General features: G+C 42.3%; 1 protein-coding gene across 2 annotated transcripts in view; it reads left to right on the plus strand.

Annotated features, from left to right (window-relative positions):
• The window catches only part of PLXNB1 (plexin B1), a 202,393-nt gene that overhangs the window by 82,953 nt on the left and 103,507 nt on the right, over positions 1–15,933 (plus strand). For both annotated transcript variants that reach the window (XM_087708667.1, XM_087708666.1), the window contains one exon: positions 2,836–3,964. In XM_087708667.1, the coding sequence (XP_087564793.1) occupies positions 2,846–3,964 (1,119 nt within the window). In that variant the 5' untranslated portion in view covers positions 2,836–2,845. The remainder of the gene's footprint in view (positions 1–2,835; positions 3,965–15,933) is intronic.

Genomic DNA, 15,933 nt, shown 5'->3' on the forward strand with positions numbered 1-15,933 from the left:
CTTCATGAATAGAAGACATGATTTCATTGGGGCTAGAGCCGGCCAAGAAATAAGCATATCAGATAGTTCTAATAATAATTTTAAAAAATAGTTTTTGTGTTCTCAGACCTTGAAGTAATGCAACACACTGCCAAGCTTGTGCAGGGAAAGTTGAGGGCGAAGCCCAGAATGAGTTTTGACAATGCTGCTGCTTTGTCTGTGCACGCCAATTCTTTTTAATTGTGTCCCCTCTAAATTGTTTGCAATTCCCAGGATATGTGTGTGTCATGATGACCCACTTTTTGAGAATGCAGCCATAGTCCTATATTAGAGCATTTTTTCAGATACTGCATGTTATGTAGACAGAGCCTTTTTGGGGGCGTTAATATGTTCAGTTTATTGTATACATCCAGCCATTGTGTTCAACCATTTGTGGTCCCATCCAACTGTTTTGTGGCTCTCAAGATGTTGGACTTCAGTTCCCATCAGCCTTAGCTACCAGAGTCAAATTTGGAGGGGGCGGGGGGAATGGGATCAGTAGATGTGCAGCAAGACCATTCCATTTTATTCATATTTTCATTGGCTCTGCAAATTTTGGTTCAAAATTCCTTGGCTGTAATGAGCAAAGATTAACTGGTGGCTAGTTGAATCAAGATTTTATTTGCTCTCACCCTTCCTGTTTACATGGGAAGTTTAGATTTTATTAGTGGAATGCATGTAGTTTGAAAGAGAGAAAAAGTATCTTGTCGCCAGCAGAAAAACAAAAAAGAGTTTATGAGTTTTATCTACTTTATTTATTACATTTTTAATCGGCCTTTATTATTTCATAAGTAATTCAAGGGAGAAAACATAACATAATACTTCCTCCCCCTCCTCCTTTTTTCCTCACAACAACAATCCTGTGAGGTAGGTTGGGCTAACAGAGAGTGGTTGGCTCAAAGTCACCTAACCCAACTATGTTTTAATTGGGTTTGTTATAATTTTCATTTGTTTTTTTTAATCCTGCCTTTATTACTTTATAATGTTTGTTTGAAATGTTTGAAATGTTTAAATAAGTAACACAAAGAGGTGAACATACATAATACTCCTTCTCCCCTTATTTTCTCTCTCTGCAACAGCAACCTTGTGAGGTAGATTGGGCTGAGAGAGAATGATTGGTCTAAAATTACTCAGCTGGCTTTCCTGCCTAGAACAGAAACTAGAACTCACAGCCTCCTGATTGCTACACCAGCACCTTAACCACTATACCAAATAATTCTTTTGCATCATTGCCCCACTCTTTCTAAAAATTGAGTGTGAAATTATTACTGTGTTTCCCCGAAAATAAGAACAGGGTGTTATTTTTTTTGACCCCCGAAATAAGCACTTGGCCTTATTTTCGGGGAGGTCTTATTATTTTTGTGGTGCAGGAGGTGGTGAGTGTGGTCACCTCATGGCTGCTGCTATGTGACAATATTTTCAGGGAGGCAGTGGTGGGATTCAGCCAGTTCACACCTATTTGGGAGAACCAGTTGTTAACTTTCTAAGCAGTTCAGAGAACTGGCTGTTGGAAGAAAACTCCTTTTGTTTTTTTTCCACTTTACAGGGCTAATCCTGTAAGGAAGGCAGGAAGGAAACATTCTGGTGTTGTTTCTAGCCTCATTTTTATTGCCCTGCTTACAGAAACTGCCTCTCCCATTAACCCTTATTACATTGTAACAGCTAAGGCAAAGCGCCCATCAACGTGAGTGACATTGAGTTGGCTATGCCCACCCAGTCACATGACCACCAAGCCCCATCTATCCAGCTGGTCATTAGGGCAGAGAACCAATTGTTAAATTATTTGAATCCCACCACTGCAGGGAGGGATTATTTTCGGGGGAGGGCTTATTTAATTGAGCCCAAAACTTCAGTTTGCTAAGTGAGACAGTTTTTAAGCAAGTTTTGCCTCATTATATCAGATTTCTTGCCATAGTTGTTAAGTGAATCACAGCAGTTGTTAAAGTTAGTAGCACAGTTGTTAAGTGAAACTGGCTTCCCCATTGACTTTACTTGTTAGAAGGCCACAAAAAGTGATCATGAGATCCCAGCTCACTGCAACAGTCATAAATACGAATCAGTTGTTAAGCGGCTGGATTTTGGTCACATGACCATGGGGATGCCGCAACCGTCTTAAGAGTGAAAAACAGCTATGAATCAGTGCCACTGCAACTTCGAACTGTCACTAAATGAACTGTTGTAAGTCAAGGACTACCTGCAGTATACCATACACCCTTTCAAAAGAAAATGTGCAAATATAATAATTCACATATGAATGTGCTTCAGCTTCTGTTCTTAATTTCTCTAACTGCATGAGGAACTAATTACTTCTGGTAGATGCACACAAATTGAGAATAGGTGGTAAATCTGTGATTCTGACTTTTTCAGTAAAAAATAAAAGCTGTGTATGGTTTGACAATTACTCTTTCCTATTGATTATTTTGCTCCAATATGTGGGGGATGTAAGTAGATTTGAATGTTATAATCTATTTGAATTACTGCTGCAAGAGTAGAGTTGCACGTGGTATGATCTTAATCCTCCAGCTTTGAAAGAATTGTGCTTTAAGGCCTGGAGTATAGCAATAATAATTACATTTATATCTAGTAAATTGTATTGATTACATTTATATTCCTCTTTCCTCTTAAAATGCCCAAAGAGCTTTATCTCCAAGGAGATGACAGATAGTACGTAGAAACGTACGGATGAGCATAATCTCCTTTGTTTTTTGAAATGCAAAATAGAATATATAAAGAAAATTCAGTCTCGTACAGATTCTTTATTTTATGAAAATTTCAAAAAAAAAAATAACTTTACCTTTGTCATCTTCTCTCTTGTAGGATAATAAGTATGATGCCTCTGGGAACATTGCTTCTCCCTGTTCTGTGTTTCCTGGGGCCAACAATTCCACAGGAACTACGGTATCCCACCTTTTCGCGCAATGCCACCAAATTTATTCACTTTATTATGGATCCCGATTCAGGAACTCTGTATCTGGGGGCTACCAACTTCCTGTTTCAGTTGACCCCAGACCTGGTGATGGAAGAAGCGGTTTCCATGGGCCCCATCTTAGACAGCAAAGATTGTCTTCCTCCTGTTTTCAAGCAGGATTGTCCCCAAGCCCTGGAGACCGACAACTACGTCAAACTCCTGTTGATCAACTCGCTAGAGAAGGAGCTCATTGTTTGCGGCAGTGTGTGGCAAGGCATCTGTGAGAAGAGGACTCTCGGCTTCATTAAACATGTCCTCTTCCAACCCCGGACACCAGGAGACACTCAATATGTGGTAGCCAATGATCCCAATATTTCCACCGTGGGGCTGGTTGGTTACTCCAAAGAAAACGTGCCGCTTCTCTTCGTTGGCCGAGGATACACCAGTCGGGGCGTCGGAGGCAGCATCCCTCCCATCACAACTCGCAATCTCAGGGCCCACCCAGGAGAGGTGCCAGGGCCCGACTCCCACTCCATTTTTTCCTACGAGGAAACAGCCAAGTTGGCTGTAGGTCGACTCTCCGAATACAGCCACCATTTTATCAAGTCGTTCACTCACGGCTCCAGTGTCTACTTCCTGTTCTACCGGCGTGATCTCAAGTCGCAGTCCCGGGAGTACAAGACGTACATTTCCCGGATCTGTCTGGATGATGCCCATTATTACTCTTACGTGGAGCTGCCCTTGGTCTGCAGGACCCAAGAGAAGACCTATAGCCTCTTGCAGGCAGCCTATGTGGCACAGACAGAGGTAGAAGGACAAGTAGGAGATGCACTTTTTGTGACTTTTTCTGCCTGGCAGGCTTCTTTGGGGAAGCTGAGTGAGGAATCTGCACTCTGTGTTTATCCCATGGAGGAAGTAGATCGCTTCATAACTCAAACCAGGGACCTTTGTTATACCAAGGACGGGAAAACGGAGGATGGCAGGGAGGTGGCCTACATAGAATACGATGTCAGCTCTAGCTGCGTCCAGCTCTCCGCAGTAAGTGCACTTTTATTAAATTTCTACCTCACCCGTCTCACCTAAGTGACTCTGCGAGGTTTACGACATCACATTCATTGCAGATGGATGTAAAATCTATCCAGGGTGCAGGAAAAGTCAGTGCCCACAAGCAGTTTGTTACATCAATTACGTTAAAGGTTTGAATGGGTTGCCATTTCCTTCTAAGGGCTTAACCTATTTGTGTAACGCATGACCTTTGAATAACCTAACATTTTCTCAGAAAAAAAATTAATAAAACATACTGCCCTTTGGGGATCGTATTTTAAGTTCATCCTATGCATGTAATTCACATGGTTTTTGGATGGGATTCCCAGGCAATTTGCCATTCAGGCCTTCCCAGTCACATTGTTTTCCAAGCTGAAGATCCCTCATAACCTTTAAGAAGTTTGTTGGAGGAGACATTCCAGCAAACAAGGATGATGATGATTAGATTTCTGTCCCATTAATTAATTAATTAATTAATTCATCTATTTTCTTGGTCAATTCAAGTTGGTGAACTCACCTTTTGCTCCTATCTTCTATTTTCCCCATGACAATTAGTTTTTATTTCATTTTTTAAAATTGTTATTAAAATAAGCAGCTGATAGGATTACTTTGAAGCCGTGCTTTCATTCATTCTCTCTCTCTCTCTCTCTCTCTCTCTCTCTCTCTCTCTCTCTCTCTCTCTCTCTCTCACACACACACACACACACACACACACACACACACACACACGTGTTATATCCAAGGTATAAATTGGTATCAGTTTGAAAGAATGAGGGAGGAGAATCGAGGCCTTTGGGGGCTGGGTGCTAAGCTGACCCTAGCTTTATCAACATCATAAGAGATTATGTGATATTAATCATTTTACTCTGCACATTGGCTGGATTTTTCCCTGCTGTCACCTCCACCTATTCCTTCCACAATCTCATACAATGAAAATGGGCTTTGGCAATTAAAACTAAATTAATTAAAACCATGGTGATGTCTTCCTTTTCGTTATCTGCTATCCTTCCTTTCAGAGTCAAAAGGAACACTGGCCAGCTAGAAGACTTGAGAACAAAATTACTTGTTGATATTGATTGATTGATTAATTGATTATGTGCCATCAATTCACTGGCAACTCTCAAGAGACCACATACAATAGCAATAGCAATACAATACAATAGCAATACAATAGAACACAACACAACACAATAGCAATAGCACTTAGACTTATATACTGCTTCACAATGCTTTACGTCCCTCTCTAAGTGGTTTGCAGAGTCAGCATATTGTCCCCAACAATCTAGGTCCGCATTTTACTGACCTCGTAAGGATGGAAGGCTTGACCTGGTCAGGACTGAATAAATTAAACTTCTAGCAGTGAGCAGAGTTAGCCTGCAACACTGCATTTTAACCACTGCGCCACCATGACTCTTAGATAGACATAGATATTCTCCAGGATGATCTGTATTTTAGGTCCTCCAACAATATGTCCATTGGCCTCTGTAACTGACCAACTGACCAAGAGGCAACTGGACTTTTTGTTTTTTCTTTGAAAACAGAGCTGAAGAAGCTTCTTGGATGAGAAGCGAAACGTCTTCAAAGAAAAAAACAGAAAGTCCAGTTGCCTCTTGAAAAAGCACCTTTGGGACAACCATGACCTGGATGACTGATAATCTCTTTTTTTTTTTAATGTAAATGTGTTTTTATTTTTCCATTTTCATTTTCGTACAGTCACATATATACTGTGCATAACCGGGGCCATATAACATTAAACAATAAACACAGCCATTCCTCTTGTCAACAATACCCCCAAAAATAGAAACCCAATGTACCTCTTCGACCCTCCATACACCCTTTCTTTTGCCCCCCTCCAACTTTCCATCTTCTGTAAAATGGGAAGATGGGAAGACTGATAATCTCTGTAGACACTGTAACTGAGTTCATCCACCTCGCTGCTGGTTGTCCTCTTCTTCTCTTTCCTTCTGCTTTTCCCAGCATTAGAGACTATGCAGAATGTGTCCATAATAGGATAATTTGATCCTGGTCATTTGTTCCTTGAGTGAGAACTGTGGGTTGATTACCCTTTGATAGGACAAATGATATTCCTTAACAGCTCGTCTGTAGAGGCTCACCAAGTTGTAAGGAAGGCATACTCTCCTATGAAACAATCTCTATCCATGTACTTGCCAGACACATAGACTTAACTTAAATGGGCAGATCAGAGCTTTCGTGTGGTTCCCATTCATTGCTCTGTTTTTTATGGTGGTCAAGAGCAGGTTACATATGAGTTCTAATTTCTAAGTGACCTCACGCGGACTGGACAGGGACACCCAAAGGGCCAGATATGACATTAAAATGCCCAGGTCTGGTCAAGAAGCTGTATCAAGCTCAGCACAATATGCCTAAGATTTATGACTATTATTCAGCTGCACTTCCCCATTGATTCCCAGAGGGAATTCATAGGTTCCTTTCAGTTGGGGGAGACCGAAAGGCAGCTGTCCAAGCCAGCTTAGAATCAGTCATTCTTCACTGATTGATGCTGCGGGCCTAATTCAGCACACAGGTCGCTTCTGATCTAATTTATGAATGATCTGCTTTGTTGGTACCAGTGAAAGACCAGCTAAAGCTGGTGCAGAGGTGAATGAAGTCCAGAATTCTCTTTTTTTTTAAAATAGAAGTCATAGACACCAACAGAGGTTTTTCAGTATACACCCATTCATCTTGTATTCCTAAGCATTTGGCCCTGAGAAAGATATTGGCTTTGATCCTGGAGGAGGTGTGTAGCTATCATGAGTACTGACAGCTTTATGTCTATTAATTTTTCTAATCCCCTTTTAAAACTGTCCAGACTTCTGTGGTTTGACTGATGTCCCAAGTAGAAAGCTTCTTCTTGGCCTGTTCAGAATGTCTCATAATTCAACTTCACTTGATAAGAGATGGGGAGAAGCTTGTCTGCCACAGGTTAAACATGAGCCAGAGCATAATGCAGTTGCTTAAAAGGCATATGTTATCTTAGGGCTCATGATCATCTGCATAGTGGATAACTAATGGAAATTAATGGTTCTACTCGATTCTTCCCTGCTCACATCCTGTTTGGAACGTGATGTCCAATTTTGGGCACTGCAGTTGCTCATCTGGCAAAGATACTCTGTTGTGGAGTTTTTCAACCTTGGCTTCTTTAAGTCGTGTGGAATTGGCTGGGGAATTCTGGGAGTTGAAATCCACACATCTTAAAGAGGCCAAGTTTGTCAAACAATGCTCCAGTGGTGCTGTCCAGAGCAGGGGTTAGATCAGATGACCTCTGGGGTCTCTCTGCCAACTCTATGATTCTGGTACTCTATATCAGGGGTCTCCAACCTTGGCAGCTTTAAGCCTGGAGGACTTCTAGTCTCAGAATTCCTCAGCCAACAAAGAAAAGCTGGCTGGGGAATTTTGGGAGTTGAAGTCCTCCAGGTGTAAAGTTGCCAAGGTTGGAGACCTCTGTTCTATACCATCTCTCTGTGTACCCAAGTGTTTCCTTAAAAGGAAGCTGAGTACTTTAGTTGCATCCTTTTGTAGCTTTTCCAGTTTAAAAGTATTAAATTTAAGGCCTAGAATTAAGCAAGCTTACAAGATGGATTTGTATGAAAGGGTTAGGATCATAGTCCTTTTGTTCTGGATTCATTTCTTTTTTTTAATATAATCTTTATTGAAAGTTTTAATAGAATAGAATAGAATTCTTTACTGGCCAAGTATGATTAGACACACAAAGAATTTGTCTTCGGTGCATATGCTCTCAGTGTACATAAAAGATATGTGATGATTCATGATCATAGTCATCATAAATACATTCATCATAAATCATAAGATGGGACACTTAGTGATGGTAATAGGATACTAAATAAGCAAACAAAACCATACTAGGGAACTAAATAAAACAATATAAATCGTAAGATACAAGCAACAAGATTATAGGCATAAGTAGAAAAGGAGTTAGGTAATAGGAAGAATAATAGCAATACAGTCTTAGTAGGTAATATGACAGTATTGTGGGAATTAGTTGTTTAGCAGAGTGATGGCATTCAGGAAAAAAATGTCCTTGTGTCTAGTTGTTCTGGTGTGCAGTCCCCTACAGCGTCCTTCTGAGGGTAGGAGTTGAAACAATGTATGTCCAGGATGTGAGGGGTCTGTAGATATTTTCACAGCCCTCTTTTTGACTCGTGCAGTATACAGGTCCTCGATGGAAGGTAGGCTGGTAGCAATTATTATTTCTGCAGTTCTAATTATCCGTTGAAGTCTGTGTGTGTCTTGTTTGCTTGCAGAGCCAAACCAGGCAGTTATAGAGGTGCAGATGACAGACTCAATAATTCCTCTGTAGAACGGAATCAGCAGCTCCTTGGGATTTAACAATTATTAATAACAATTAACGGCAACAATAATAAATGCAAGCTAAAATGGGACATTTCTTAAAGTTCCTCCTCACTTTCCTATAGAAAACAGCTTCTCTGCATAGCACTAGCCCGACATCTCAATAAACTAGCTGTCATAACCCTACGATACCTCCAGATGTGTTGCTGTCATTTTACATCTCATCAGGCACAGGAGGGGAAAGTCCAGAGACTATCTGGCTGCTTAAACGTTGTTTGTTATTTTTTGGTCACTGGCCAGCTGGGAGAGAGAACAAACTGCTATTAGCATCCAGGAAAGCAGGAGCTTTCTTCAGAATTGCCACATAGGAAGAAACAATGATCTTGCCTAATTTGAGATCCCAAGAAGAGATATGAAATTAAAGCTTTCCTTGTCTCTTCATTGGTCCCGATTTCCTTCTAGGCTTGAGGCAGTAATTTCTGAAATCCCTTGGCCTCCTTTCTTGGAGAGACACTTTCCTCCTAAACCTGGATTTTCCTAGATCAGAGCTGGGCATTTCATAGCCCCTGGACCATATCTGGCCCTTTGAGTGTCCCTGCCCAATGTGCGTGAACTCAATGGGAAATTAGAAATCTTGATTGATTGATTTGATTTGATTTGATTGTATTTATATGCCGCCCTTTTCCCCCGAAGGGGACTCAGGGCGGCTCACAATTCAAATCGGGGAAGGGGGTACAGACAAAAAATAAAAATGAAACATAACAATGCATAATTTAAAAACACACAACAGTCATACCATTCGAGACGGGGGCAACAGCTCTTTAGCCCCAGGCCTGTCGGAACAGCTAGGTTTTAAGGGCTTTGCGGAAGGCCTGGAGGGTGGTGAGGGTTCGAATCTCCATGGGGAGTTCGTTCCAGAGGGTCGGAGCAGCCACAGAGAAGGCTCTCCTCCGGGTAGTCGCCAGTCGACACTGGCCGGCGGATGGAATTCGGAGGAGGCCTAATCTGTGGGATCTAATCGGTCTAGTGGAGGTGATTGGCAGCAGGCAGTCTCTCAAGTACCCAGGTTCAATACCATGAAGGGCTGTAAATAAGTGTAAGCCATGTATAGCAGCAATAGCAATAGCTCTTAGGCTTATATACCACTTTACAGTGCTTTACAGCCCTCTCTAAGTGGTTTTACAGAGTCAGCCTATTGCCCCCCAACAATCTGGGTCCTCATTTTACCCACCTCGGAAGGATGGAAGGCTGAGCCAACCTTCAGGGATTTGAACTGCCAAATTGCAGGCAGCCGGCAGAAGTAGCCTGCAATACTGCACTCTAATCCCTGCACCACCATGTCTCATATAAAACTGCATTGCTTTTATTTTGAAGGCACTTATTGACACCCCCCCCCCAATTTATGTATATATGTGTACATGTGTGCCTTTACACCTTCACAGCCCTTTTGGATTGGCCCCTCCACAACAACCCTAATTTGTGATGTGGCCCTTGGGAAAATTAATTGCCCACTCCTGTCCTGCATTGATTCTGAAAGTTAAAAAAAAACAAACCCTCCCATATTCAGCTATATATGGAAGAAGCTCATTCACAAGGCATATCTTTTAATCGACTCGGGTAGATACTGTCTTCACTGTGACACTTTTTGCACATCGCAGACAACATTTAATTTTGTAATTGCTGTTGTAGCGGTACTAAACAGAAACGCGTAGCATCATAATTAACTTTGCTGCACAAGAGAATAATAGGTAATTTAAACTCTGCGTGGGTTGTTTCATTTTTTTCTGCTATAAATTGAACCTCTAAATTGTTATTTCAAATGCCCTAATCATATACTTCAGAAATAATTAACTCTCCTCCTGTCTCAATACACACAAACACTTTTGGTAGTTGCAGAAACATAAATGTTTGTGGAGGGAAATGTTTGTAGCTAGAATATGATTTGTGCCATATTATTATCTCTTTGGATGTAGTGCCGTAAAAAATATATCCAAAATCTTGCTTCTGGTGATGTTAACCTTCTCTTTGTGGCATCCTCCAGATGTGTGGACAACATGCCTGAAATCTTTGCAGTGTCCATTTTTTGCTGGACTACAACTGTATTAGAAGAGCATCTGGTCTGGTATATTGGAACAATTTTCTCACAAAGTCATCAATCTAAAGGGAGCCCCCGGTCTGGGTGCTCCCTTTAGATTGATGACTTTGTGAGGGAAATTGTTCTAATATCTGGAAGATATTGGCTCGTCCTTGTTGGAAGAAATGTCCTTCTGGGTTCAGTTCCAAGTTGGGAAAAAGACACTGGATTCATGGAAGTTGCTTGGAAAGAAGGTTTATTGATGATGGACAGGACCACATGATTTGAGGTCCTGGGGGAAAAAGGGAAGAGATGCTGAGAGTGCCCTGGTTTTATGCCCTCTCTGGGCTTTTGAACTTGAGCTTGTATTCTGATTGGTTGCCACACTCCCATGGGGCCGTGATGACGAACCTATGGCACACGTGCCATAAGTAGCAGGCGGAGCCATTTGTTAGGGAATGCGAGGTGTTGCCCTGTCAGCTCAGCTGACTTTGGCCTTCTTTTAAGGCTCTTTTTCGCCCTTAAAAAAATCCAGTCCTACAGGCAAGTTCACGAACAAACTTCCAGTTTGCTCTTGGGACATTTTTTGCCCTCCGGAGCCTTCAGGGAAGCAGGGGAGGCCATTTTTGCCCTCCCCAAGCTTCTAGAAAGCCTCTGGAGTCTGGGGAGGGTGAAAAAAGCACACCAAAAGCAAGGGGGGGGGGAGGAACACTGGTTGCGCGTGCATGCATGCTGGGCTGGTGCGCATAGCATTATGGGTGTGGCATGCCCGCACACAACCCCCCTGCGCTTCCCCTGCTTTTGGCACGCAATCTAAATAAGGTTAGCCATCACTGCTGTAGGCTGTCCTGAATCCCAAACTTGGTTGAGCCTTGCTGGATGGTGATGTAATGAAAGGGCTTTGGGCAATTCCTACTATGGCTCTGCCTGAAGGAGATAGATCTTTGTTATGTAGAATAGACTGGGTCAGGCCTTAATGGTCCATTGACAAAGGTGGGGAGGGTGCTGAGTTTCTGCCTCCCTTTTAGGGGAAATATTCTGTCCTTTTAATATTTCTAAAATATTTCATTTTTCTAGGAGAGGGGTGGGTGCTAACTTCCTACATCCTAAAACACGTAAGCAGAGTTTTGATAAATCACACTAAAGATCCATTCTCAAGAGGCTTTTGGGAAGCTGAGAAGGGAGAACCAAGCAATATCCTTTGTTGTTATTTCTCCTGTCTGTAATTATTCTCCTGTGCCTCTAACACCTAGTTATACTTTTGGAGGCTCAATATAAAAGAAGCGGTTACAGCCATGGTCGTGCTTTTTGAGGGAGGCCATGCTCACTCATGGCTATTGCTGCATGTTATGGCAATGAGCTGGAAAAAATTACATTGTGTGGCTCCAGCTTTTCTTCCTTCATCTGCCCTAGACAGAACATTTTAAATGGAAAAGGCTGAGTGGCGTCAGGGGTCAACTGATTTCCAATTCTGAGGGCAAATGCACAAGTGAATGCACACACACACCCTTCACAACCCTGTTCTTCGTGGTTTCTTTGCCTTATATTTAAAAAGACTCTTTTAGGCTAAAATGTTTTGGAAAAGGATCAAAAATTGGCTGGAGGCAATAACAGGGGTTAAAATAGAATGGAAACCTGAAGGTTTTTTTTATTACGAATAATGTCTGTGAAATACAAAAAAGAAATCCAGTATTTAATACTACATATAATTACGGCAGCAAGGATTGCCTTTGCCCAGAAATGGAAAAACAAATTAATTCCAAGCGAAGATGAAATAATAAGAAAAGATATGGATTGTGCTGAAATGGACAAACTAACTAAAGAAAACCAGGGAAAAGAAGAATCAGAATTCTACCAGATAGGGGATAAATGGTATAGGTGGATGGAGGAAAGAAACAAGAATCAATGAAGGAATATAACAAAACTCAAAAAATAATAGTTGTGAGTAAAATAAGAGGGCTAAGAATGGTGAAATCCAAATGAAATACAATAGAAGAGGAAATAATATAAGGTGAGCGGTATCGATTGATAATTGCTATTAGAAAGAACAGGAAGCTCCTGTTCGTATTGTATTGTGTAAATGTGGTGTATGTCTAAGTTTGGTGTGTGTGTGTATTTTACATGTTTGTTAATATATTTTTTTTAAAGACTCAGGCACATCCAGTTCAAAGCATCAGGTAGCTGAGAATTAGAAAAATCCACCCTGGTCTTGGAAGACAGAGCAAAAGAAAATAGGATAAAAGAAGGGGGGAAAATGACTTTCTTGCCATTCTGGTTCTTCCTGGCAACGGAAGAGTTAAAACTTCCTCTTTTACAACTTCTCTGATTTAAGCATCTTCCTGTTCACCTACCCCACCCCCACCCCCAATTTTGCAGCTGCTTGGCCAGCTTCCAGATTCCCAAGCATGGCTTTCCATCAAATATCCATCCTGCTCTTAGGAGAGAGGTGAGGGGTGAGAGGGAGGATTTTTAGAAAACTGCAGCCAGCCAAAACTCATCCGAGCAGGGAGGAGGAAACGAACAAGGAAGTGCCAACCTACTTATTAGAAAGGGTCCCGTTGAAAATCCTCATCCCTCAGCGTTCACTGGGATTGTTGTTCACAACTAGCATCAACTTAAAATTTACAAATGATAGTTAAGCAGCCCAAAGTTAAAACACTGAGTTTTACTGTGTTTCCCACTCAGCCAACTTGCATGCAGTTAGTCCTCAAGTTACAACCATTCATTTAGGGACCATTCAAAGTTGCCACAGTACTGAAAAAAGTGAGTTATGTCCATTTTTCACGCCCGTGACCATTGCACGCCCGTGATCATGTGATCAAAATTTGGACGCTTAGCAACTGGCATGTATTTATGATGTTTGTGGTATCCCAGCATCATTGATTGATCACCTTTTGCAACCTTCTGAGAATCAAACTTAATGGGGAAGCCAGATTCACTTAACAACCATTTTATTAACTAATCCCCTGCAGTGATTCACTTAACAATTACGGCAAGGAAATTATGGGGCAAAATTCACTTAACTGCTGTCTTGCTTACCAGAGGAAATTTTGGGCTGAATTGTGGGCGTAAAACAAGGACTACCTGTGTTGTACTTACAGCTGTTGCTGCCACAGGACATATGTTTTGGCGATTGAGAGCAAGAGCGAGTAAGAGCAACACAGTGTGTTGTTTGGGAAGAACCAGCTACTTAAAAGCTTGTTATAAATCAAAAAGGATGATAAATTTTATGATATTCACCTCCGGCTGATTTCATTAGATTGACAGGAATTTCAAATTCTCTGTTGTTTAACAGCAGAAGTGAGAAACCCTTATTTCTTCCCCACAGATATCTCCTAAACTGCAAGAGGGAAGATCTGGGATATCTAGTACTTTGGGCCTTTCTGAGTGTAAGAAATAAGAGGTCAGTTTATTTCGGGTGTAAAACAAAAGCTAAACTGTCTCGGAGGAAACAAATCCTCTGAATTGGTTCAAAGATCTATTTAGCTATTTAGATAGGTGTCCTTTTCAGCTGACCCTAGTTGATGTATTTAAAAGTCTTGACCAAAACAAAAAACGATAACCAGGTCCCAATTATTCTTATATTTTCCTTTATTCCAAGTGTGGATTGTAACAAGTGAAGCCAAAAACCAAGATGGATGCCTCTTGTGACTCACACAGCAGGTTGATGAAGGAGTCATAAGGAAGATATGCGATGACCTGCAGATCAGAGGAATGTTAAAAGTCCCAAATTTAACAACCAGTTCTCTGCCATAATGACCGGCTGGGTGGGTGTGAGCATGGCCAGGAGGTGTGACAGGCAGCACTTGGCCTCCGGCACCCTCCTTGGAGCAAAAACAGGCTGCCCCCCCCCCCGGTGCCCCATTTTGGACCTAGTAGGCCTCTCTGCAGCCTTCTGGGAGCAAAAACGGGCTGCAGGGGGCCCAGGCTGCACTTTCCTGTGCCCCATTTTGAGCCTGGAAAGGGCACGGCAGGAATGGGTGGAGCCATCCAGCAATTTAACAACCGGTTCGCCCGAACTGGCCCGAACCAGCTGAATCCCACCACTGCCGAACTGGTTTGCAACCTGGCATACTTTGCTCCAGACATCTGATCTCTCAGCCATGAGTTACTGTAAATGGAGTTAAATGGAGCACACACAATAGCACCCAAACTGGGAAACAACATCCTCCTCAATTCCCGGTGGATGTATTTCCTTTAGTTATAGGACACCAAGAGGGAGTGATGGCAACATTTTTATTTGTTTAGAGCAGGAAGGAACAGAAAGATGAATCAGCTCTATCTGGATGAAAAGCAAGAATCAAGATTTGCAAGAAAGGGTCTCTAGATTTGCTACATTAATGCACTCAATTAGGAGAGCCTTTGAGATGAACAACTGGAGAAGAGAGAATTGTGTTATGACATCCCAAAGGGTAGTTCTTAAAGGTATCAACTAGAGATAGTTCTTGATGTTGGAAGAAATGTCCCTCTGCGTTCAGTTCTACGTCGGGAAAAAGACAATGGAAACATGGCGGCTGCTTGGAAAGATGGTTTTAGTGGTCGACAAGACCACCTGGGTGAAAAAGAGGGATCACATGCCTTGAAGATCTTGAAGAAAAAAAGGGAACAGATGCTGAGAAAGTTTTATACCCTCTCTTGAGTCCCACCTTAGAGTTTTCTGCTCCTGTACAAGAAATATATCAACCTTTGACTGTCAGACTCCCAGGGGGCAGGGGGCAGGGGGCTTAGCTAACTTTGTAGGATGACTGTGTCCCAGGCCTAGCTGAATCTTGCTGGGTGATGTAATCTCCCCAAGTGTCATCGTGAGTTCTGTTGCTAGATGGGTAGAGGGCAGTGGTGGGTTCCTACCAGTTCTGACCAATTTGGCAGAACCGGTAGTAGCTTGGCGGGCTGGGTCGCTGGAACCGGCCGTGACCCAGGCTTGCCACGCCCCCGAAATGGTTCTCCCGGAGGCGCCTACAGTGCCGCCATCTTGTTTTTTGCTTCTGCGCATACGAAGAACAATTTTAGTTGTACACATGCGTGGGCGGCGCACATCAAGCGCACACGCATGGCGCACCCCTCAGCAAATTGGCAGTAGTCTCTGCCGGAAATCACCCCTAATAGAGGGCTAATCCTATCATGTTTTAATCCTATCACCCTGGAACTGAAGGAGGTAGATCTTTGTTATGTAGAGTAGACTGGCTCAGGCCTTAATGGCCCATTGACAAAGGGTGTGTGTGTGTGTGTGTGTTAAAGTTTCTGCCTCCCTTTTAGGGGAAATATTCTGTCCTTTTAATATTTTCTAAAATATCTCATTTTCCTAGGAGAGGGGTGGGTGCTAACTTCCTACATTGATTTACTATCATTCATTTAGTGGCCATTTGAAGTTACAATGGCAGTGGCAATGGAAAAAGTGACATGTTTTTCACACTTACGACCATTGCAGCATCCTCATGGTCACGTGATCAAAATTCAGACACTTGGCAACTGGCCTGTATTTGTGACGGTTGCGGTGTCCCCAGGGTCGTGTGGTTCCCCTTTTGCCACCTTCTGACTAGCAAAGTCAATGGGGAAGCCA

The sequence above is a fragment of the Thamnophis sirtalis genome, unplaced genomic scaffold (assembly GCF_051295495.1).
Source record: "Thamnophis sirtalis isolate CommonGarterSnake01/CBP01778 unplaced genomic scaffold, rThaSir2_p1.2 scaffold_3, whole genome shotgun sequence".
Lineage (NCBI taxonomy): Eukaryota > Metazoa > Chordata > Lepidosauria > Squamata > Natricidae > Thamnophis > Thamnophis sirtalis.